Raw genomic sequence first — 24,302 nt, forward strand, 5'->3', positions numbered from 1 at the left:
TCATCGTCACACTGGTTTTATTGGCCCTGAGAGCCACAGAGTAAATCCCAAGAGGGCCCTGCCTCCCCTCTCCCTCAAGTCTGTCCGGAGGCCCCGGGGGCTGGCTGAGTGTTCACTACTCCAATCTTGGCTTCCTGTCCCGCTCGTTGGCTTGCCAGGCCTGGGTCCCTTGAAAGCTCCCCAGATCCTTGAGTCAGGCTCAGCCTGGAGGGTGTAGTTGGTGGGGGACCCCGCAGGGACTGCCCGAGGCCACGTTGACTTCACTCAAAGAAGAACATTCCTGGTGTCCGGTATAGGCAGGGGGTCAGCCCTAGTGGGTAGCTGGAGCCTCCCTGGACAGGGAAACTGCCTGCGACCCAAGGTTCCTTGGGGTCAGCTGGCAGGGGCAGTGGGGCCCGCAGTGAGGCTGGAGGGGTGGGTGGTGCCGGAGAGGGGGCTGCTGAGGCCAAGAGGTGCTCAAGGCCTGGTTCGGTCCCCATGCAGAAATTCAGTGCCTGCAGCCGGCACTGGTAGCTGCCCCCGATGCCCGCCTCTGGGGTCAAGATGGGCGTGGGGGTCTTGCTAAAACCTTCGGCCTCAGAGAAGCCCACAGGAAAGCCAAACGCTGGGCATGGGGAAGACGAGGGGGCCACAGGGAGCTCCCCCGGGCCTGCAGGCTTAGGTGCAGGCATCTCTTTGAGCTCTGTGGGCGGCCGGGGCCCGGCATCCGGGGTTGCAGAGCACATGGTAGCTGGCAAGGCCCCTAGCAGACCCCCAAAGCTTAGGCCCTTGGGCTCTGGCAGCTCTGGTGGGAATGGGCACTGCCTGCCAGTCAAGGCGTCGGGGGCTCCTGGATCCTGGCTGCCCACTCGGAGGGGTCCACGGCGTGGCTTGGCAGGGCCCTTGGTTCCCTCGGCACCTGCTCGCCGGGTGAAGCGTCGGCGTCGGCGCAGGAAGCTGCCGTGTTCAAACATGTCGTGGCAGTCGGGGTCCAGCGTCCAGTAGCTGCCCTTGCCCGGCTTGCGGTCATCGCGGGGCACCTTGACGAAGCACTCATTGAGCGACAGGTTGTGGCGGATGCTATTCTGCCAGCCGGGCCGGTTGTGGCGGTAGAAGGCGAAGCGGCCCATGATGTAGCGGTAAATGCCACTGAGTGTGGCCCGCTGACCCGGGGAGCTCTGGATGGCCATGGCGATCAGAGCTATGTAGCTGTAGGGGGGCTTGGTCGGCTCGGCCCCGGGGGCCAAGGGCCCGGGTAGGGACTGTTGCTGCTGCATGCTGGGCCGGGCTGGCCGGGCTGGCCGGGCTGGCGGCTGCTGGGACCACGGAGGGGCCAGGCACCCGGCGTCTGGAGCTGGTGTCCGCCCGGCACAGCCTGCCCGGGGCCTGTTAAAAGGCCCACTGGCCCAGCCTCCCAGCCTGGAAAGGCAAAAAGGGGTGGGCCCACCGGGCTGCCCTCCCTTCCTCCCTTGCCCCCCTTCCCCGCAGGCCTGAGAGGGGCGGGCAGGGAGGCCAGGACTGGGAAGCTTGTGAGCCTGCTGCCTGGGGAGAGGAGATAGGAGGGAAGGGACCGAGATCCAGAGCCCCCATGTGCTGGGTGGTGGTGGCTGCGAGGGACAGGACAGGCAACTGAGCGAGACAGAGACAGAGAAACAAAAAAAGACAGAGCCCGTGAAAACCAGAGAGAAAGACACAGAGAGGGAGAGACATAACAAGACAAACTGTGAAGGCAGAGACATACTCAGAGAGATGAAGCCGAGGCAGAAAGAACAGAGACACACCGAGCCAGACACGCACACACAGCACAGAGAAAGAATCACGGAGAGAAATCCGTGTACGGAGAGAGAGTGAGAGAGGAAGATGCAGAGAGAGACACAAAACAGACACAAGAGATCCAGGGCAGACAGACAGACGCACGCTGAGGAGAGAGACTAGACAGGTAGATTCAAAGGGGTGAGCTGGAGAATGGGGCTCCCCCAGTGGGAAAAGCCCCAGGGGTCCTCAAGCCCCCACCTCCAGCTCCCCTTTTCTCCTCTCTTTCTTTCAGGCCTGGGGGTCTACTTTCTACTCCCAGCAGGGTGCAGCACCTGGGGTCTCACAATTCTTACCCTCTTAGCTCTGTTTATGGTGAGCATTAGCGCCCTCTAGTGACTGATGTGGGAAGGACATCCATCTGGGCAGAGCCATTCCCCCACTACTCCCCCAGATGTTTGAAGCAAGTCCCTGACTTTGGCTGAGCCTCAGTTTCCCACTTCTAAACTGGAGCTGGCGACCCTTCAGCTGTCCGTACTGTGGTGAGGAGGCCACAGGCCCCCTTACACAGCATCCAGCACCCTCCAAGAGTTTAGCGCAGAGTAAGGGTTTGGACATGACTCAGGATTATCACTCTGAACTGAGGCTCCCCATCAGCCGCAGCCTTGGGCCAGCGAAGCCTAGGACAGTCAGGTCTTCTGGAGGCGGGGGTAGCCTACTCCCATGTTCTCCTACCCATACGTTCCCAAGTCAGAGGACACCTACTGTGTGCCACTCTCCATGTCAGCCGCCCGACAACTAGCCTTCTCTCTCTGCATTGACTCCTTGGAGCAACCCTGCTCTGCAGGCCTTCATGGCTTCTTCTTCTTCTTCTTTTTTTTTTTTTTTAAGATTTTATTTATTTATTTGACAGACAAAGATCACAAGTAGGCAGAGAGGCAGGTAGAGAGAGGGGGAAGCAGGTTTCCTGCTGAGCAGAGAGCCCGATGTGGGGCTCCATCCCACGACCCTGGGACCATGACCTGAGCGGAAAGGAGAGGCTTTAACCCACTGAGCCACCCAGGTGTCCCTTCATGGCTTCTTTTGAATAGATGGAGAATCTATGCCTCAGAAAGGTTAGTGACTTGCCAGAGGTCACACAGCTAGTGAATGACAAAGCTGGGATTTGAATCCAGTATTCTCTAACTCCTTAACACCACACCTTCTACAGAAGAGAAGCAGGGATAGGGACAGTCACTGGAGCCCACTGGAACACAGGCTATGAACCCCAAGAGAGCAGGGGCCTGCTGTTTTGTCCAGCACTGGCCTGGAAACTGAGTAGGTGCTCAGTCAACATTTGCTGAATAAGAAACAGTGATCTGATTGACCTTCGTCGAAGCATACAGTCCCTCCCCACCATAAAAGCATATTCATGTATCACTAGAAGAGATTCATTATGTTGCCATCTGTAGGAGAATCCCTATTTAAAAAGTCAGAAATCAGAACCGGAAACAAGGTCTGATATCTGGGGCAGGACACAGTGACTTTTCTGCCAAGGCAGGGTCAGCTGGCTTCATAGTTGAAGGGGCTCCCTCCCAATTCTCAAGGACTCCCTACAGCTTGCAGTTTACAATGATCAGTGGAGCCTGGGGAGGGGCTGGACCCCTGCTTCTGCTCTTAGCTTCTGCCCTATGGCTGTGTTAGGGGGTCAGCCTTGGTTCCTCCAAACACAGTATCCACTGGTATTGGTGGTTCAGTTATCAACCCCCCAAGTCCCCAGTTCAGGCCAAATTTCTGCTTTGAGATCCCTCCCTGCCCACATAAGAACAGAGACTAGTGGCAGGTGGGAGGAAGGGTCTGGAAACTCAGAGCCCCTCAGAAGCCAGGCATTTCTGTTACTGTCTGGCTTCACTCTAATCCCTGAGGATCTAATTATCGGTAAACCCAGCTTTAAGCAAACCTTATAATGCATCAGTTGCAGGTGAAGTGGGCTCTCAAGTATACCACCACAGACCTGCTGGGTTCTCCCTGAGCTATGAGGTTTTGTTTCTGCCCTAATTGCTGTTTCCAGAACCTCAAGGTCAAGTTTGGTTTCCTCCTGACTTCCCAGGTCCAGCTGCAAGGCCTCTGCCCACGCGCTGTGCTCCGGGGGCTGCATCTCTGCCGCTGAGAGGTTGAAGGGCGTGGATTGGCTTCCACTGTCCCCACCGACCGGCCGATGGGTAGGCGGCAGCCCCAAGACCACTGGCAATTTGGGCAAGTTTGCTGTAGAGTCCGCACCCACGGGAGGGGTGCTGACTTGGGACGATAGGAGAGGAGCAAGTGACCCTTTACTGCTGACTCAGCTGTGTCAGCAGGTGAGGGACACCGTTGTTGATGCTGGGACACCACTATAGTGGCGCTTCCAGTGCAGGAAGAGCTCCCTGGCGAAGACTGGCTCCACCTGTGGGGGTGGGGGTAGGACAATGAGCTCTCTCAGTTAGCGCCCCCTGTGTTTTGGTGGGGAGTCACCACCTGGTGACAGTCCCACCCCACAGGCACTTTATGTGCAGAGTCCTACAGACCCGAGGGTCATCGGGTCAGGAGCTGGGGACTGGACGGAGTCAGTAAGGGGCTGCTGGCGGTGCCTGGAAGGTGTGGCTCTTCACTGGAGTGGGAGATGACTCACGTGGGCCATGATGAGCCGCTCCTCCGGTTGGTCTGGCGGCCCTGGGTACTCCTCACCAAAGCACAGACGGATTTGGTACTCGGGCTCCTGGAGACCGTCCTGAAGGTGGGCGCGCAATTCTATGGGCACCAAGATTGGGGGCTTGGGAATCCTAGCTGGTGCCCACCTTGTGCTTCTATCCCATGCCCATGTCCGATAAGGCCACATCCCCATTATGTGCCCATGCCCTATGCCCACGCCCTATGCCCACCTCCACATCCCTATGCCTGTCTCATGTCTCACATCTGTGTCCACTTCCAGGGTGCATCCCCTGTGCCTTGTGCTCCTGTGCTCACCCCATGCCCATTGCCATTCACCTATATCTATCGAGTGCCCAGTGCCCTAATGCCCAGCTATGCTTAGCATCCCAAGTCTTATGCCCCAAGCCTGCCCCGTGCCTACCCTCCTCATAAGTCTATGTCTATATCGTGCCCAGGTCCCCCGACGCCCGTATTCGTTCCCTTTCCTGGGGCTCGTGTGTCACATCCTTTGTTTCAACGTCCACCCCAAACCCAGAATCCATCAGCTCGTTCCCTGGCGCTCACATCTCGTGTGCCCCCCTTCTCTGTTCCCGTGCTTTTGCCCACGCCCCTCGCGCCCAGCCACTCTGTCCCACGCTGCCAGCGGCCCCACCGTCGTGCTCTTACCCTCGAGGAAGAGTAGCGTGTCGAGCAGCTGGCAGGTGCGCTCACGCTCCAGTTTGTTGGGCTGCGCGCGGTGCGGGGCGAGCGGGCCGTGCCAGTACACGCGGCCCCGGCACAAGCGCTTGGCGAACACGCCCTCGGGGGCCACCCACAGCAGCACGCCCCGCTCCAGGTGCCGCAGCAAGCGCTCCAGGACGCCGGCGCTGGGCGGCGGCTCCGGGAGACGCACGTTCGCCATGCGTCTTGGCGGCCCCAGCAGGTGCTCCGCCGCGGTGACCGCCCCAGGGCTCAGGCGGCAGCCCTCGGCCACGCGCGTGGTGGTTTCGCGCACCAGCTTCCCGCCATAGAACAGCCGCACGTGCAGCCAGCAATCTGCGGGGTGGGGAGAGGGGGTGCGCCCGGGGTTGGCAGCCCCAGCACTGACCACTCCCCACCCAGGTCCTGCCTGCCCCCGCCTCGGGAGTTTTGGGTGCTTCCTCCGGATGAACGATAATTCTCTAATTCTCGTAGTAGCGCCAATGCCAGTAGTAATAGCAGCAGCTTCCGGTATAAATGAACTGGTAGCTGAGCTCCATGGTCAAAAGCATAGGGTCTGGGGCCATCTGTAGGGCCTGTCCTAACCTCTGGGATTCTAGGGGCTCCTTCCCAGCGAATATTTTTTTTTTTTTAAGATTTTATCTATTTATTTTTCAGAGGGAGAGCGCCCGCACAAGCAGGCAGAATCGCAGAAAGAAGCAGTCTCCCTGCAAGGAGCCCAAGGCAGGACTCCATCCCAGGACCTTAGGATCATGATCTGAGCAGAAGGCAGCAGCTTAACCAACTGAGCCACCCAGGTGTCCCTGCTTCCCAGCAAATATTTTAATGCTGATGGAAACAACAACAACACAGTACGATCCATGTGAGGGGCAAGCAGGATACTCAGCAGTTAGAGCTGGGGGCTCTGCAGCTAGGCCCTTGGAGACTGATGTCTCACCGCCAGTTAGGAGCTGTGACCCACTAGTAACCCCCAGGGCTACCAACTGTGTGATTTGGGGCCAGGTTCTTAACCTCTGTGCCGGGTTTCTGTAAGTACGAAGTGGGGATGATGGCAGTATCTATCTCACAGGGCAGCTGGGAGAGCTTCGAAAGATGCCTGACGTAATCTAAGTCCTCAATGAATGTTAGCTGTTGTTATCAGGGCTGGGTACTTTCGGGGAAAGACACAGGGTAGCAGGCCCTGACCTCTGGCTCTCCCCAGTTCTGCACACTGGTCAGAGGGGAGGGCCTTGAGATTTCTCACCAGGGTTGCTGAAGTCCTCAGAGAGCAAGGGGCTCCAGTGGTGTGTAGGGTCCTGTGCCTGGTACCCTAGGGAAGGAGGGGAAGCTGTCAGGCAACACCTCACCCTGGGTCTCTCGATCCCCAGGTCAAGGTCCTGCAGGAGGACAGAGAGGAGGCAGGATTGGTTGAGGAGATCCGGTCCTTACTGTGGTCAGCCAGAGGGGCTGGGAGCCAAGCTGCTGGTGGCAGGGAGCCCTGCTGGGTCTGCCTGGGGGCTTGCTTGGTGTCCTTATCCTCTGTGGTTGATCTGGAATCATCCTGGCCATTGGAAGAGAGGGTTATGAGGGTGGGAGAGGAGACTGTGGGCCACAGGGGTTCCCAGACTGTCCTCGCTAGGGCAGAGGGAAGTCTGGGCAGACTGCAGGCCAGTTGGGATCGATAGAGACTTTGAGGTTTCAGAGCTTAAGACCCTGTCCCTCATAGAGGTAAAGGGTTGATGGAGTTATTGGAGGTTATGGGGTCGGAGATGAAGCTCACTGTGCTGGGGGAGAAGCGCTAAGGAGCAAATGAGCAGATGGTGGGACAGAGGAGATAGAGGTGGGGGGATAGAAGAGATAGAGATGAGGGGATAGAGCAGATAGAGATGGGGAACAGAGGTGATAGAGATGGGGAACAGAGGTGATAGAATGGTGACAGAAGTGATAGAGATGATAGACATGGGACAGAGGTGATAGAGGTGGGGGGGATAGAAGTGACATTGATGGGAGACATTATATGGAATGCATGGTGAAGAAGACACTAGGGACAGTGGATTGGACCAGGCTGGTGGGGGAGTGGGGACACAGCAATGAAGCACAGATGGTAGGGGGGTTGGTGATAATGGGGGTGATCCAGACAGAGTGATGGGGTGATGGCAACAGCAAGAGAGCTGGAAGGGTTGAAGGGGAGGGAAATGCAGAGCCAGAACTGCATCTGATGGGGACAGAGTGGTGGACCTGATGATGACAGGGACCAGGGGTGAATGTCAGGGAAGAGATTGCAGGGGGTGATGGAGCTGAAGACGGTGGAGGAGGAGAGAACAGGGGGACCCAGAGATGACGGAGGCAAAGGGAACAGGAGGCGGGGCTGAAGATAGCGGGGGCAGCTGGGGCCCAGGTAAGAAGAGGTGGAGCTGGCGGGAGGGACATGGGCGGAGGAGAGGGCAGGCAGGGAAGGAGCACAGCTGGGGGAGAGGACAGGCCAGATGGCAGTGCCAGAGAACACTGAGGGCAGGTCAGGGGATAGGTGACAGAGCTGGCAAGACTGCGGGGGGCTTGAAGGACAACTGACCTGGTCTGTCCCGCAGGCCAGCTCTGTCACTTCTCCAGGGGGCTCCTGCTGCTTCCGTGGAATGTTCTTTTCAGGGGGAGCACAAGCTCTGGCACCTGGATGGAGCAAGAGGCAGGCTGTTGTTTTCTGAGCCTTAACGGGAGCCCCCCAACAGAGGTGATCCCACATGAGGACCACGGCATGATCTCAGGCGGGGCCCACCTCTCTCCGGGCCTCAGTTTCCTCTTTTTCTAATGGGAAGATAAACTGAATGTCTACAGGTCCTTCTGTATTTACCAGGCCATGAGTTTAAGCTTACTAAGCCCCCCATTACAGATGGGCAACGTGAGGTCCTTATTGCCCAGAGAGCCATCCTCAGCCACTACCGCCAAGGGCAGGATGGTACCTGGGCCATGGGCACCGGGGGCCATGATCCTGTAGACCTTGTAGGGGCTGGAACTGTCCCTCTGGCTGCACTCACGCACCTCACAGAAGTCAGCACTCTTGTTGAGGGCACAGCGGAGTCGGGTCTTCCAGGTGGCGGGGTCCTCCTTGTCGATGCCCTCTAGGTGTTTGCCCTTGTGTATGGCCCAGGCCTGGGGATGAGCAGGGGCACTTGGGGAGGGGTAACCTGGGAGAGGGGGCTGGTGCCATGCAGAGGAAGGGGGGGCCTATCTTGCTTCTCACTCTTCTCTCCCTCCCTCCAAGCCTCTGTCCCTCTGCCCCTTCATCCTTTTCTCTGTTCTTCCCTCCCTCCATCCAACCATATTCCTCGAGCTCCTACTGTGTGCCAGGCCCCAGGCAGGGGCAGGGGACTAAATGGGGAACAAGACAGACATGGTCCCTGCTCTCCCGAAACTCAAGTCTAATGAGAGAAAACAGCTGGGAACAGCTAACTGGAAATAATTATATTTCAAGTTGTGAATTATGATCAATTTTTTAAAAATAGGATGATGGGGGGCACCTGAGTGGCTCAGTGGGTTAAAGCCTCTGCCTTCAGCTCAGGTCATGATCCCAGGGTCGTGGGATCGAGTCCCGCATCAGGCTCTCTGCTCAGCAGGGAGCCTGCTTCCTCTCTTCTCTCTGCCTGCCTCTCTGCCTACTTGTGATCTCTGTCAAATAAATAAATAAAATCTTTAAAAAAAAATAAAAATTCTTTTAAATTTTAAAAAATTAAAAAAAATAGGATGATGGGATGTGAAATAATGGCATGATTTGCTATCTGGAGAAATATAAAATTCAATCCTGACCTATTGCCTCATACAAAGTGGACTCCATATGATTTCAAAGCCAAAGGTGAGAGATGAAAGTGGAAGCTAATGGGAGATAAGGAGGGGAAACACCTCCAGGGGGACAGAATGCCTTCCTGACCCCCCCCCCCAAAGACAAGGCAAAATAATGTCAATGTCTGAAATCAGCAAGGGGATAATTTTAGAACATACAAGGAACTTTGCAAACCAACAGGAAACAGAGAGCATCCCCTAAAGAAAAAATTCTTATTGGGGTGCCTGGGGATCCCAGGATCCTGGGATCGAGCCCCGCATCGGGTTCCCTGCTCAGCTGGGGAGCCTGCTTCTCCCTTGCCCTCTGCCTGCTGCTCCCCCCTTCTTGTGCTCTCTCTCTGTCAAGTAAATAAATAAAATCTTTAAAAAAAATTCTTATCAAAGGGCAAGAACAGGTGGTTTAGGCAGGAGGAAGCCAGAAGGCCACAAACATATGAGGATGTACTTAAACTCATTAGTGTCAGAATAAAAACGTGAGCTATTGGGACGCTTGGGTGGCTTGGTCAGTTAGGTGTCTGACTCTTGATCTCGGCTCAGGTCTTGATCTCAGGGTTGTGAATTCAAACCCCATGTATGGAACCTACTTAGATTTAAAAAGAAAAAGTGAGCTATCACCTTTAAGCCAACAAAATATTTTGTGAGTTGGATAATGCTGGGAGGTGGTGGGGTGTGGCCACTGTTGGTGGGCATGGGATGGTACAGACATTTTGGATGGTAATCAGGCATGTCTTGTCAAAATAAGTCTAAATATACCCTGTGAGCAGAAGTTCCAATTCCAAAGGAATTCTCACGAAGGCTCATGGGGGAGGGGGCAAGATATTCACTCTAACATTGCTTTTGGTGCTGGAGAGCAAACCTGTGTCCATCCCTATGAAAGTGGATAGGGATGTGTGTGTGTCATGGATGCCCACTACAGAGTCTATGCAGCATCTAGAAGCATCCAGGAGCAACAGATTAGATGTTATAGAGAACACTCCCAGCAGGATGCCTGGGTGGCTCAGTCAGTTGAGCCTCTGTCTTCGGCTCAGGGTCCTGGAATCGAGTCCTGCTTTGGGTTCCTTGCTCAGCAGGGAGTCTGCTTCTCCTTCTCTGCATTCTGCATTCTCTCCTTCCTCTGAACAGCACTCCATCCTAAGGGACAGGCCATGTAACTCCCTGTTCAACACTCACTGAGCGTCTTCTGTGGGCCTTGCCCTGAGCTCAGGGTCATGACCCTCGACATTCGGGTAGCTGGAGGCAGTGTGTTTGTGGGGGAAGTTGTTCCAGTGGAGGAAACAAGGAATCAGGGATGGCCTAGGAAAAGCACCGAGTTGGAGCTTAATAAATGCATTCGACCGATGAATGCGTTAGGGAAGGCTCCTGAGGAGACGTTTCAGCTGAGCATGATGGCAGTTGGCCAGGTCAAGGTGAAGAGGAGTGGATACCCAGGCAGGGGGACAGCAAGCGCAAAGGTCTAACAGTGAGAGAGATATGAAGCATTTAGAAACTGAAAGGACTGTCAGGGCAGGTCTAAAGCCAGGGAAGGGAAGGGTGGGGAGAGATGAGGCCAGGGAGGGGCAGTTCACGCACTGCTCTGACGTCTTGGTAAGGAGTTGGATCTTTTTTACAAGAGCAATGGGGAGCCAAAGAAGGATTCTGAGTAGGGAAGTGTCAAGGCAAGATTTACATTTAGGAAGATCTCCCTGGAAGACCGAGTGGGGAAGTAAGGGCCAGGGGGAAGCGTGGCGCTCTTTGAGGTCACTGGGATTGTCCTGGTGAGAGATGGTGGGAATGGGTCCAAGCAGACGGACTGTAGAAAAGCTTCTACAGCTTGGGGACAGAGTGGAACGAGACTGGAAGTCAGGGGAGAGGCCAGGGTTCAGGTGCCTGGCCCCTGGGGTCTGGGTGACAATCGGTGCCATCCTCCATTTGGGGACACACACAAGTTTGTCAAGGGGAGATGTTAAGTGTGGTACTGACGAGGTGCTGAGTTGGAGAGTTCTGGGGCCTTTAGAACAGCAGGCTTGGGGTCTGGAGGGGAGGCTGGGAACTGTGGGGCTCATGTGGAGGCCCTGGACGACGGAGTAAGCTATGAAGTGGGGGGGGGGGATCCTGGAGCAGTGCTGAGAGCACCCAAAGAGGAGGGGAGGAGGGGGCAAGCTGAGAAAGGGAGGGGCAGCAGGGTAGGAGGAAAATGGAGCTGGGGTGCTGGTGGGGGAAGATTCTGGAAACCAAGTGAGAGTGTTTCGAGAAGGAAGGGTCCACCAGGCCCAGACCCATCCAGGGGTCAAGGATGACAGTGATGGGATCTTTGGATTTGGCAACTAGTGATGTTAGCAGGAAGGACAGAAGCCAGACTAGGGGTAGGGGGGTCAGGAACTGGGGGCCAGGAGTGACAGAGCTGATGACCAGGCCCTTCAGCCTGTGAAAGGAGAGGGGAGGCCAGAGAAGTGGGAGCTGGAGGGCCTGTGGTGTTTGCGGTGTGTGTGTGGGGGGGGGGGGGGCTGATGGCAGTTGGTTGCTTATTACTCAGGGGAGAGATTCCAGAATTTCAATGCTGAAGAGAAGGAGTTTGAAGTTAATGAGGACTGAGGCAGGGGAGGGCATCCCGGGAGGAGGAGATCCCTGAAAAGGGCTGGTGTGGGGAAGCACAGAACACGTTCCCAGGCTGCTGGGATGGGCACTTTTGCAGAGGGGAGGTTGTGGGAATCCTGTCATTGGCGTCCAGTTTCCCGGGGATGGGGAGGGAGGAGGGAGGAGAGGCCCCGGAGGTCCGGATGGTGCTCGTATATAGCACCTTTGGCTGGTTGCTCCCCGTATATGTCTCCCGTATATGCACAACACGCTCCGCAACCTTGAGACCGCTGGGGCTAAGGGCGAGCGAGTGGCCCCAGGTCACACAGCGCGCGGGTCAGCCCCGGCGTCCCGCCTCTCCCGCCCCCTTACCCTGAAGAGCTCCGCGTCCTGCTGCGCCCGGTAGCCCTGCCGGGCCGCGTGCTTCCAGGGGATACGGAAGAGGGTCTTGTCTGCGTCCTCCCAGCACAACCCCGCGTAGCGCCCACTCTCGATCTGCGCCACCAGCCAGTCGCGGAGGCGCAGGGGACCCCCGGCCCCCGCCATCGGTCGCCTAACGTCGGGGAAGTTCCCTGCCTCCCTCCGCCAGGGGTCGCCGGCCGTCCGGAACGCAGGGCGCCGGCGGCCAGGTCTGGGGCGCGCGGCGGCTGGGACCCCGGCGCGACAGGGAATCGCGAAGCCACCACCTAATGGTGCGCGGAAGCGGCGAATGCGAAAGTTCTGGATGTTCGAGTTTCGCTTTCTTTTCTGTCCCCCTGACTCGGGAGGCCCTACTCCTTCGCTCTTCTCTGTGGTAGCCTGGCCCGGAGGGTGTCGCGCCGCACAGAGGGGCCAGTTAGAGGCACGGTGGGACGCCACGACCCACTGGAGGGTACCCATTGGACTGTACGGGGAGGGTAGCCAGGGATCTGTCCGTCCCTGGAGAGGGGCCCCGGCGGTCTCCCAGAGGCGTCCCTTGCGCCACCGGTGCACCTGTTCTCTGTACTTCCCAGCCTATGGTGAAGTCACTATGGCTTTTACCTGTACAATCCAGGCTCTTTTCAGCGCCTGGACTGTACAGGTAAAAGCCATAGTGCTTCTTAGACTAACTCCCATCAGAATTGGGAGGCAGAGACTAGTTTAAAATGTACACTCTTCGCTTCCATACCAGATCTGCAGAAAAAAAAGACTTTCTGGGCAAGAAACCAGTAATCTGTATTTAACCAGGTCTCCCGTGGGATTCTGATCCAGGTGGTCCATGAGCTACACTTGGAGAAATACTTCCTTAAATACTGGGAGTCCTCATCCACTGATGGCTCACTAGGGTGTGGGCCAGGCCAAAGCCTTTCCTACAGGGTCTCAGTGGGTTCTCACCACAACATGTGAGAAGAGTCTACCCATTTTATTAGTAAGAAGAATAAGGCTCAGAGAGGTTAAAGCCCTGTAACAAGGTCGTAGAGCTAGTACTCGGAGGCAGTCAGGACCTGAACCTGTGTCTCTCTGTCCCCAAAGCTCAGGACACTACACAGTGCCCCCCACTATCTCCCAACAGCTTACACCTGGGGTTTAGGGACACCCACTCCCCACAGAAAGTATATACAATTTTTTTTTCGTGTATATACATTTTTCTAGGGTTTGCATCTTTCATTTAACTGTCAAAGGGAGTTTGCAGTTTGAAAGAGGTTAAGAAGCTTGGACTGCTCTACCCTTTGTTGTGTACATGGGGAAACTAAAACTCCGAATGAGCACAGAGTTGGATGCCTGGTCAGTGTTGACCAGAGGCTGGAAGTACTACCCTCCTTGTGCACATGTCGGGGACATCTTCTTCGTGCTCTCCACCCTCTGTTCTCCCAACCCAGCAGCCACTCAGTTCTGACCCCTCTACAGTTACAGACACAATTCAGACCCACTTGTAGGGCTCAGGGGCGGGGGGGTGGGGTGAGGTGGGGGGAGCAAAGCATTTCATAGGATCAAGTCCAAGTGTAATAATTACATCAAAGTGGGAATCTTAAATGTGTCAGACAATCTTTTCATTTTTCTGGGTGGCAGAGTCATAGTGATTAGGAGGATGGGGTTCCCTTGACTTTCCAGCCAGACTGTCTGGATTAGAATCCCAGCCCCACCACTTGCCAGCTGGTGACCTCGGACATCAACCTCAGTTTCCTGAGAAGGAGGCTGGGCAGCAGATGAGGATTATTTCGTCCATCCTCTCACCCCTATACTGGCATCTGGGCTTCCTCCACAGCCCTGAACAGGGTGCTTGGTGCATAACAGGGACCCCAGTCAGGTGGCTATTAGATTGGAGTTTTTTCAGACCCCTCTCAACTCCAAGTTACTTTTAGTTCAGAAAACTCAGCTCGGATGACCTCTGTTCAACTCGAGTCCATTTGCTGCTTGCTGGGGTTGCCCCAAGGCCTTCCTTCCCTCCTCAATGGCTGCCCCCTGGCCTTGAAGCTCTAGGTGGGAAGGGTCTTGAGTGGGAGAAGGTATTTGCAAATGAAACATCCAATAAGGAGTTAATATGCAAAATATATAAAGAACTTTATATAAGTCACCACCAAAAGGCCTGTAATAATCCGATTAAACGGTCACCAAGGAACTACTTCTTAACAGCCACCATGGGACACAGACTGCCTAGGGTCAAATCCAGCCTCCCCTACTCCAGCTGTCCTCAGGCAAGCTGCCTACCCTTTCTGAGCCTCAGTTTCCTCGAGAGATGAAGGGAATTCATGCATTTAAAAAGTCAGGCATGAAGGAGGCACTATTCAGACAGCTTACCAGCTAGTATTTCTGAGTAGAGAAGAGGAGGGAGCTGGTGACATGGAGAAGAGCTTAGAGGGCAAAAGGGTTCAGAGAGAAGGAGGGATTCAGGGGCCTTTTCAGGAGACCAGGGCTTCAGGGAGAGATTGGATGGGGTGGTCAGGCAGTAAACCCGAGTCCAGGAATTCAGCCCTGCCCAGAGCGATTTTGAGGAGGTGGCGGACTCCTCCAGACCCTTGGGGATGCCAGCCCCCTCCCATCCCTGTGTCCTGCAAGCTCCAGCCCCACGCAGAGTCCTGCATCCCTTCCCCTTGCTGAATGACTAGGAGGAGCTCAGACAGACAGCTTCTGTGTCTCTTTAATATCCTCCAGGCCCATCCAACCCCCCCACCCCCACCCACTCCCACTCCCGCTGCCTTTAAGGGTGGAGGCCCGGGTGCCCCCTCCCCCCAGCCCAAGGACTAAGGCACCAAGTGGCTGCAGCAGGCCGGCTTAGACACAGAGACGCACGGATGGAGGACACACAGACTGCAGACGCAGACAAGCAGGGCGGGCATCAGGGGCAGGGCTCGGGGCGCCGCGGGGTTCCCACAGGCTCTGGGACCGTCCAGGAGGCCGAGGGAGGCCCAGACAGCCCCGAAGGGGACCGGTCGTTAGGAAGAGGGGCGCCACGGCGGGCCGGGATCCTCACTTGCCGCCTTTCCGGGACAGACACCGCGGGAGGCAAGAGAAAGTCTGCTTGACGCGCGCCAGCAGGGGCAGCGGCCGGTGGGCCTCCCGGGGCGGCCGCGGCACCAGGCGCTGCAGGGTTCCCTCGGAGGCGGCCGAGTGCGGCGCCGGGGCCGCGGGCGCCGGCGCAGGGCCCTGGCGGCAGCGCGCGCACAGCGGCAGCAGCGCGCGCACCTCCTCCTCGTCGCGGAAAGGGCTCTCTCCGAAGCGCTCTTCCAGCTGCCGGCGGAGCTGGGGGGTGGGGGGGAGGAGGAGGGGGCCAGGGGTCGGTCGGTGCCGGGCTGCCGGCCGGTCCCCTCCCCGGTCCTCGTCGCTTCCGCGGGTCCGCGAGCTCCCCACCCCTCGCTAGGCCCCTCCCCTTCCTGAGCATCCTCTCCCCTTCCCTTCCGAGTTTCCCTCGCCCGCATTGAGCCCCCTCCTCCTCTAAGTCCCTTCCCTCTCCTGGACCACACTTCGCCTTGGACACTCCATCTCCCAGACCTGCTAAAGCGACGCCCGCCCCCAGCCCAGTGGGGACCACCTGAGTCCTCCTCCCTGAGCAGCAACCCCCTCCACACTGGCCTCTTGGCTATCCGCCCAGTGGGTATAAAAGAAGGAGAGGTTTTGGCCTTATCAGGGACCCAGGGGTGGAGTAAGGGAATGGACATTTCTCCCCAAAGGGGTCAAACATTCAAATGCCTCCAGGTTCCAGGCAGATAGAGAAGGCAGTGCTGGGACGTGGTCAAACTGAAGGGTCCATAGTCTAGCCCAAAGGCATCCAAATACTAAACTAAAAAGGAAAAGAAAACATCTGGCTGACCAAAGAAAATACACCTAGAGGCTAGATTAGCTCAGGGGTCGCGAGTTCGAGACCCCAGAAAATCTCCCGTCAGGTCTGAAGCACAGGCTAACTTCTTTCCTATCAGTGCTCCACTCAAGCGGGAAGCAGTCTCCCAGCCCTGCCCAGCTCCTGCCTCTGCCCCAGCCCCTACCTTACGGGAACTGCCCCAGCCAAACTCTTCGAGCTGCTGCCTAAAGCCTGGGTTGGGGTTGGCGATAGGCCGGGTGGCCTTGATGGCTTCAAGCACGTCCCGCCAGCCTAGCCCCGTCACAGTCATCACATAGGCCGTCACGATGGTGGTGCTGCGGGAGATGCCTGCAAAGCTGGGATACCCACCCCCCACCCCCAGGCTTCAGGTAAGGCCCAATCTCCTCCATGCCCTGCTCCCAGACACCCCCTCCCCACCTCAGCTCTCCCACCTGCCCTCATTCTCGTCCTTGCCTCTGAGCTCCCATCCCAAAGAGCCTGCCAGGACCTGTTTTCCCACTTCCTTTGCCCATGCTGTTCCTTCTGCCTGGAGTATCCCCCGGGCACTCTCCCACATCAGAGGCCTGAGTGGGAAAATAACTTCATTCATTCATTCAGCAAACGTTTCCTGACCATCTGTTATTTGTCAGGTACTGTAGATATGGTGGGGAATAAAACAAACATGGTCTGTCCCAGGGCTTTCAGGAGGGTTGGGAGAGAAGGCCACTAACCAGGGAAACAATTTTGGGTAGGGATAACTGCTCCAATGAGGAGTCCAGGGGCTAAGGGATCATATAGGAAAAGGTTTTAATGTAATGGAGGGGTTGGGGAGGGATTAGGGAAGGGGTTTCCGAGGAAGTGACATCAAGCTGAGTCCTAAAAGGTGGGTAGGGGTCAGTCAAGAATGTTCTGGGCAGTGTATGAAGCCCACGAGGTGGGAGCTGGAGGATTTGAAGGGTGGGGAGGTGGTTAGTGCAGCTGGAGTGGGGCAAGCAGGGGCAAAGGGTGACAGGCTGGAGGAGCTGTTCTTAGGGCAAGGGCTCTGAGAGAGAGCCGCCCTGAACCCAGCATAGGCTAGGTGCTCAGTGGGAAGTTATGGGATGAATGATATCAACTGGGGTGAGTCCCTGTCTCCCAGCCTGGGGTCCCCCACTGCTCAGCCCTATTTCCTCAAAAGCATGAAGGGGAGGAGAGGGAGCAAGAACACTCAGGATGCAGGGCCACCTGCCTGACCTCACCTACTCCCTATGGTTAGCCCATCTGGTATCAGTCTTTTCTCCATTTTACAGATGAGCAAGTGGGAGTCTCGGGGAGAAACAGCTCTTTGGCCTTGGCCACACAGCTGGTAAGGGACAGAGCCCTGATTGGAGCCCCCCTGACCAGCCTCCATCAGATGAATGGCGGACAGTCATGCGTGACAACGGGCTGGAGAAGGTCTATCCCAGGTTCCTAATTCCCCATAGTGTGAGTGCTTGGGTGTGATGGAGGACAGTCCCTTACTTGCTCCCCTCATCCCTCTCTTAACTCACCAGTGCACAAGGCAGTTCCCCCCATTGAGGCGGCAACAGTGGATGAAGTTGATACATTCTTTGAAGTGCTTTTTGCTAGAGAAGAAAGCAATAGGGTAACAAGCATTGGGGGGCAGGTCTCCTAGGAGTCATCCCCCTCTGCACTGATGGGATGTCAAGAGCCCAGGGTCCTCAGGGCGGCTGGCCCAGGCAGCAAACAGGGCCTGTATGATAGTGCAAGTGCAAGGCTGTGGGAAGCCACAATGGGGACATTTCAGGTAGTGAAAGCAGCCAATGATGAGAAATTCCATCACAGAGGCAGGAGCACCTCTCCTGTGGGTCCCCTGGATCCTCTTTTCATGGAGGCTTTATCTTGGTCTTTCAAGGACACGTGGGAGGAGACAGAGGAGTCCCACTCCTCTGGGGTCTGCAAGCAGAGCACCTGGGGACAAGGGTGGTCAGCCATGGTTGGGAGGAGTGTCTATCTGGGTCACTCCCAGGCTGGGAAGGCACTACAGCTCATAACACACACAAAAATCCTGCTTTCTGAGTCCCTGTTACAGACCAGGCCCTGTCCTGGATTCTCAACCTGCACCATCTGATCTCAGAGAGGGAAAGCCATTGGTGCAAGGTCACACAGCAAGAAAATGGCAAAGCCTGGCTGGAGCCCGGATGTATTAACTCCAGGGCCAGGAACTGGCTGAGCCTGACCCCTTCCAGTCTGCTGGGCGTCTGGTCCTTAGGCAGAGTACTCTCCCCATCTCACAGCTAAAGACACTGAGGTCTGGGAGGTTAAGGGTCTTGGCCTGGGGCATAGGCAAGGGCATAGCTGGGACAGAGGCAAAGAGAGGTCTGAGTGAGCACTTGTGCTAGGCTCCCCAGGACAGCTTTCTGGCATGAGTCCGCTCTGTCCTCCCCCAGACCACCCCCCACCCTCCTACCACCACCACCACCTCTCTCGGTTCCTCCAGAGAACTTACATGGGTACCTCAGGGGTGTCCGCCACAGGGATGCGAAGGTAGGTTATGTCCTGCAAGTACAAAACACACATGGGCAGTAGGGGGCCCTCGGCTGTGCTGCCGGCCTTGGTCTGGGCCACCCAAGCACCTCATGACCCCAGCCCAGATCCTGCTCCTTTCTGAGCCACTGTTGCCCTCTCTATCCAAAGAGGCTAGATATCAGCTGAGTGCCTCCTGGCTCTATCTGTCTGCGGTTCCAGAAGCTTCTGAGATACCTTTTGGTATTCTAACCTCATAGGTGATTTGGGCATAAGGACTTGATAAAAAGAATTCAGGGATCTTTTATTTAATAGGTAGGAAGGGGCCACTAACAGTGACTCTCCTCCAAATGAGGATTACAAAATTACACACAAAAAAAGGACAAAACAGGGGCACCTGGATGGCTTGGTCGGTAGAGCATGCACCTCTTGATCTCAGGGTTGTGGGTTCGAACCCCCACGTTGGACACAGAGAGATTACTTATTGAAAAAGGTGTGTTTTTTTGGTCTGTTTTAAGATTTTTATTTATTTGTCATAGAGACAGAGTGAGAGAGAGCATGTACAAGCAGGGGCAGCAGCAGGCAGAGGGAGAGGGAGAAGCAGGCTCCTTGCTGAACAAGGAGCCCCATGTGGGACTTGATCCCAGGACCCTGGGATCATGACCTGAGCCGAAGGCAGACTCTTTTTTTTTTTCTTTTGAAGTTTTCTATTTTTTATTTTCCTTTTCTTTTTTAAAGATTTTATTTATTTATTTACTTGACAGAGAGAGAGAGAGAGAGAGAGAGAGAGAGAAAGACCACACAAGCAGGGGGATCAGCAGAGGGAGAGAGGGAGAAGCAGGCTCTCTGCTGAGCAGGGAGCCCAAAGGCAGGCTCGATCCCAGGACGCTGGGATCATGACCTGAGCTGAAGCCAGCTGCTTAACCTACTGAGCTACCCAGGCATCCCCCCAAAAAGGTTTTTTAAAGGTCTTATCAAAAATAGGGGCACCTGGGTGGCTCAGTGGGTTAAGCCTCTGCCTTCGGCTCAGGTCATGATCTCAGGGTCCTGGGATCGAGTCCCGCATCAGGCTTTCTGCTCAGTGGGGAGTCTGCTTCCTCCTCTCTCTCTCTCTCTGCCTGCCTCTCTGCCTACTTGTGATCTCTCTCTGTCAAATAAATAAATAAATTCTTTAAAAAAAATAAATTTCATTATCTTGAGAAGAAACAAAAACCATGAAAATAAGTTTCTACCTATTAATTGTGGCTATAAAACTGTGTGCTAATTATTAAAATAATCAAGGGATGAATTATCAGTAATTTCTCCCACAAACTGGCTATGACATCCTTTACTTGGTGCTTAACCTTCACACAAGATCATAGGATGATTTGGGATCCTGTTCCAAGAATCACTTTTCTCAAGGACCTCTTTTAATCCTTTGATATTCAAACGACTCTTCCTGTGTCAGGCCTGCCACCAGCCCTAGCTAAGGGACCCCGGGCCAGGTCCTCATTTGCTAATGGCTTTGTGTGAGATTCCAGCCCTTCTCTGCCTCACTTTTCCCAAGGTCACACCATCCTGCCTCTTTTGCAAGGTTTGCAATTTCCCTTTGCAACACATTTGGCCTTGGGATTGTTGGGCATTATCAAACCCTGACTGGTAAATTCACTGATAGATGGGGAGGCAGGGCTGCCCGTGGGAAGAAGGGAAGGCTGCTGGAGTAGGGACTCATCTGGCAAGGAGTCATTTCATTAGTCAATCTATTCATGACTTGACAGCCTTCCCTGTGCAATCGAGTGACTGCATACTCCAAATCCTCCAAAACAAGCCTGCCCTGTAAAGCAAAATCAGGATCCACTGACCTGGAAGTTTCTTGTTTGAATGACGCTGAGAATCCCAGATTATTGAAGGTTGCTCTTAGAGACCATCAACATGGACACATGGAGAAACTAAGGCCCAGAGAGCGGAAGGAACCTATCTGAGGTCACACAGCAAATCCTGTCTGGATTTCAGATCTCCAGAGCCTTTTTCCACCTGCAGTTATCCCCATTTAGTGGGTGACACACACTCTAATAGATAAGGAGGAAGGGCCTCTATTTATGGGATAAGAATATGATTAACTTTGCTAGATCGGCTGTAATGTGTTGGCCTTGATGTGGAGCTCAACAACTCAGTAAGGTAGTTGCTGTTATTAAAACACCATCTTAGGGGCGTCTGGGTAATGCAGTTGGTTGAGTGTCTGACTCTTGGTTTCCGCTCAGGTCGTGATCTCGGGGTTGTGAGATTGAGCCCCACATTAGGTTCCACACTCAAGGCAGAATCTACTTGAGATTCTCTCTCCCTCTACCCTCCTGCTCGTTCCCTCTCTCTCTTTCTCAAATAAATATTTATAAAATTCCTATTTACAAATCAGGCAACTGAGGCTCAGAATGGTAAAGTCCTGTGCCCATGATTACGAAACTGTTCTGGATTTACTACTTTCCTTTTCTGGGTTAGAACAACCTTACTCCCCCCACCCCCCAAAAAGAACAACCTTACCCTCTCTTTTCCAGGACTCCCATAAAACCAGCACCAACCCTTCTGGTGGGGGCCATGCTTTACTGTGTGCAAAGCATCTTCACCGTCCTACAGCCCCTTTGCATCCTCACAGCAGCCCCTCTAGGGGCAGATGGGACTGAGGGATCAGAAGCCCAGACAGGTAAAGTCACAGCCCAAGATTACACAACAAGATGCAGAACACAGAACCATCCATTTGTAGTCATCAATTCAGCTGGGCAATGGAAAGCCCGTGGAGGGGCCTTTTTAAAGTTCAGGGTGAGGCCTCTGGGCTCTGACCGTCAAATCCTAGCTCCTTAGCTTCCTGGCTGTGTGACCTTAGGCAAGTTACTTTACTTCTCTGGGCCTCGGTTGCCAAATAGGGATCAAATGAGGATGCTGATGTAAAACAAGGCAGTTTTTAACAGGATGGCCAAGTATGGGTCAGGGAGGCAGTATAGGGCCTGGCACATAGTAAGTACCTGAGAAATGGGTGCTGGGGGCGCTGCTGAAGCTCCCCTCTGCACCTGTACACCACCAAAGGATAGGCGTAAGGAGTACCTGCAGCAGAGGCTGGGGTGACTCGTGGATAGAGATGATGTGTGTGATCTTGTTCCGGCCCAGCTGGTCCGGGTCTTTGGCATCTGAAAGAAATGAAATGCCTGAGCCTGTCTGATTGGTGCTACTCACATGTCCCTGATGGCCAAGAGAGGTGGGAGCTCACTGCCCAGCTCCCCTCCCCACCCCTCCCTCTCCACTTTGTCCCACCTTCTGCCAGCCCCCTGCTCCTTGGCCCCCTCCTGCTCCTGGTCTGACAGGTCCCACCGCACCCCTAGGCTTCAGTCTTGTTGCTGGGGCACCCACAAGTCGCAGCCCAGCCCCTTCCCAGCCTTGCCCCTGGAGTTCCTTCCACAGCAAACACCCTTTCCTGGCATATCTTTGATGGAGCCAGGAATTCTGTCTGCAGAAAGGTTTGCTCACCCAGAAGCTGTGTGTAGAAGATGTTCTCTGCAGTACTGCTCATAACAGTAAACACACGAGAAATTGTTAAAAAGTGGGAGCAACCTAAACATCCACCCTGAGAAAGCTACATAAATAATGGTGTATCCATACTTGAATACTGTGCAGCCGATGACTAGAAAAGACCTCTCTGTGCTGATGTGTGAGCATGTCCACAGTGCATTATTACATAGGAAACAGGTGACTGAACAGCGTGCAGAGTAGTCTTCCATTTTTGTTTTAAATGTTACATCTGCATTCACAAATATGTATGAAAACCGACCCAAGGCTAAACCTCACACTTATATCAGTGGCTGTCTCTAGGGGCTGGAATTCCAGTGTATGGGGGTCTTTTAGAATCAGAATAAATAACACATATCCTCTTTCTCTCCGTAAGTCTACTTCATTCAACACATTTCCTGTGTGTTTACTATGTGCAGCCTTGGCTGGGCATGGGGGTTCATGGGCAACTTCATGGCCGCTGCCCTCATGGGGCTACAGACTTCAAGAGGGTCCAGAGTTTCCTTAGCTCAATACTCAGAAATCAAGGGGTGTGAACAGCGGAGGTGGCTCCCAGAGAGGAGGAGATCAGATTCACGAGAGTGGGGCATCAATGCCAGGGCAGGGGGTAGGGGGGTAGGGATGGGTGGGGAAAGCCCTGCCCTGGTGCAGATGCCCCTTCCTCTCTGAAGCTTTCTCTGACTCCAGGTGGAAAAGTGTGGAGTCTCAGGATCAGCCTGTCTCTTAGCACATGCCTGGGACAGGGAGAGGGCCATGGCCTTGGGATGGAATGGGCAGCGCTCACTAACAAGTTTCTGGGTACAATCCAGTCTCCGGAAACCTCCCCTCTGTGTAGAAGGTTGTAGGGGTAAGGTTCCTGGTTTCCCAGCTAGAAGCAGCACCCCGAACAGACCTCAACCCGGAACCTCAGGGCTGTAAGAGCCTGGAGAGGTGAGTGGGCCATGTGCTGGGGGAGAGGCTGGAGCTCAGAGCAGGTGCAGACTTGCCTGACATCTGACAGGTGTTTTGAGCCCTGTGCACTAGGGACACTTATCCTACATATCCCTTAGTCCTCATGAGTTCCTTCTCCCTCCCAGCCTGGCATTGCTTCCCTGCCCCCGGCCCCATTCCTGAGTGCTTCCAAGGTGCGTGGGCCACAGCATGAATGGTGGACATGGGCCTGGACAGGCAGAGTGCCACAGCCTTGGGACAGAGTGGGCAGTGCTCACCAATGAAGTTTCCGAGGTAGAGTCCAGGAAGTACCTACAGGAAAGACAGGCTGGGGTCAGTGGCGTAGGGGTGCACCACTTCCCATTACCTAGCTGGGGGCCCACAGCCCATTTCCATTCCATGACCAGGTGTCTGGACCTCAGGACTCAGGCAGCAATCTCCTCCCCCTCCTGGGCCTGGACTCTGTGAGAGGGGCTAGGGAGGATAGGAGGGGGGCACCAGGGGAGGCCAGCTTGGGTAGGGGTGAGAGCTTGAAGCAGGGAGGGAAGAGGAACACGCTGTGCGGGGGTGGGGGAGGGACAGGGAGAGAGATGGACTTGCCAGGTGGGTGGTGGGGAATTCCGAGGGAGGTGGGAAGGCAGGGACAGAAGGAGGGTCATGCAGAGACAGAGGGGAAAGGACGGAGAAACAGCACCAGAGAGAGAGTCCAAGGAATCAGAGACAAGGAAGACAGAGACACCTGGAGACAGGGAAAGGGACTCAGAGACATAGCGTGTGGGAGTGACAGAGAGCCACAAAAAGACCCAACAAGAAATACAGAGTCACAGAAACAGGCAGAGACAGAGACACAGGGAGAGCGAGGCCAGGACACCCAGAGAGACAGACGTGAGCAGAGAGACACAGGGATGCAGGGTCAGAGAGTCACCAGGAGACCGAGATCTAGACACACAGAGCCTCAGGGCCAGAAGGTCAGAGGCGGGCACAGCGACCCAGGCAGAGCCTGCGCCCCGGCGGGGCTGGGGGCGGCCAGGTGCGGACTGCGCGATCCCCGCCCCCCTACCTTGGTCATGCCATTCCCCATGATCCCGGGGGCGGGGGTCCGGGCGCACCCCCAGCTCGCCGCCCGGAGAGCGCTTGGGTCGCAGCTGCTCTGCGGGCCCAGGCCGGGCGCTTGCAGCCTGGCGGAGAACAGGGGCCCCTGCCCGGCCGCCGCCGCCGCCGCCGCCGCCGCCGCCGCCGCCACCACCGCCCGCCGACCCCCGGCGAGGGAGGGAAATGGTGGTGGAGCCGCCGCCGCCGCCGCCGCCGCCGCCACCGCCGCCGCCGCCGCAGGCTCCTCCTACCCCCTCGGTCATGTGGGGCCCCCCCCACCGTGGGTCGCGGCGGGGGGCTGGACAAAGCCCCAGTGTGCCGGGCCCGGGGCCCGCGGGACAACGGCAGCTTGTTGGGCCGCGTGGGGCCGCCACCTCCGGAGGTGGGGGCGGGGACGCTCCCCCCACCTGGCACCGTCTGGCGCGGGGGGGTGGGGTGGGCGCGGGGGCGGGAAGAGCCCCCGGCCGGCCGCGCAGCCACTCGGATCCCAGCTCCGGCGCTGCCCCGGACCTCCTTGCGGGCC

The 24,302-nt window shown here is 55.8% G+C and overlaps 3 protein-coding genes across 8 annotated transcripts; all 3 read right to left on the reverse strand.

Annotated features, from left to right (window-relative positions):
- Positions 1-2,612, reverse strand: FOXS1 (forkhead box S1). Its single transcript, XM_047746356.1, has one exon. The coding sequence runs from the start codon at positions 1,716-1,718 to the stop codon at positions 261-263; it is 1,458 nt and encodes a 485-aa protein (XP_047602312.1). The 5' UTR covers positions 1,719-2,612; the 3' UTR covers positions 1-260.
- On the reverse strand, positions 1,276-12,421 carry LOC125109422 (interferon regulatory factor 4-like). 4 transcript variants are annotated; one of them, XR_007130234.1, is made up of 8 exons: positions 11,836-12,421; positions 8,034-8,223; positions 7,649-7,743; positions 6,526-6,637; positions 6,341-6,406; positions 5,065-5,433; positions 4,379-4,477; positions 1,276-1,398 (listed from the first exon to the last, which is right to left on the reverse strand). XR_007130234.1 is itself a non-coding variant. In XM_047746355.1 (7 exons), the coding sequence occupies exons 1-7, from the start codon at positions 12,340-12,342 to the stop codon at positions 4,431-4,433; spliced, it is 1,386 nt and encodes a 461-aa protein (XP_047602311.1). In that variant the 5' UTR covers positions 12,343-12,421; the 3' UTR covers positions 4,162-4,430. The 4 variants fall into 4 exon arrangements, 2 of the variants coding, with proteins under 2 accessions (XP_047602311.1, XP_047602310.1); XR_007130233.1 differs by lacking the exon at positions 1,276-1,398 and adding an exon at positions 2,707-4,153 and having other exon boundaries at positions 11,836-12,419; XM_047746355.1 differs by lacking the exon at positions 1,276-1,398 and having other exon boundaries at positions 4,162-4,477.
- Positions 12,422-13,294: 873 nt separating this feature from the next.
- On the reverse strand, positions 13,295-24,162 carry DUSP15 (dual specificity phosphatase 15). Of its 3 annotated transcripts, none has more exons than XM_047746357.1 (7): positions 23,797-24,162; positions 22,966-22,999; positions 21,299-21,381; positions 18,207-18,256; positions 17,248-17,322; positions 15,903-16,074; positions 13,302-15,162 (listed from the first exon to the last, which is right to left on the reverse strand). In XM_047746357.1, the coding sequence occupies exons 1-7, from the start codon at positions 24,040-24,042 to the stop codon at positions 14,890-14,892; spliced, it is 933 nt and encodes a 310-aa protein (XP_047602313.1). In that variant the 5' UTR covers positions 24,043-24,162; the 3' UTR covers positions 13,302-14,889. The 3 variants fall into 3 exon arrangements, with proteins under 3 accessions (XP_047602316.1, XP_047602313.1, XP_047602314.1); XM_047746358.1 differs by having other exon boundaries at positions 13,308-15,162; positions 23,748-23,937; XM_047746360.1 differs by lacking the exons at positions 22,966-22,999; positions 23,797-24,162 and adding an exon at positions 21,602-21,721 and having other exon boundaries at positions 13,295-15,162.
- Positions 24,163-24,302: the final 140 nt, after the last annotated feature.

Source organism: Lutra lutra, chromosome 9, assembly GCF_902655055.1.
Source record: "Lutra lutra chromosome 9, mLutLut1.2, whole genome shotgun sequence".
NCBI classification, from domain to species: domain Eukaryota; kingdom Metazoa; phylum Chordata; class Mammalia; order Carnivora; family Mustelidae; genus Lutra; species Lutra lutra.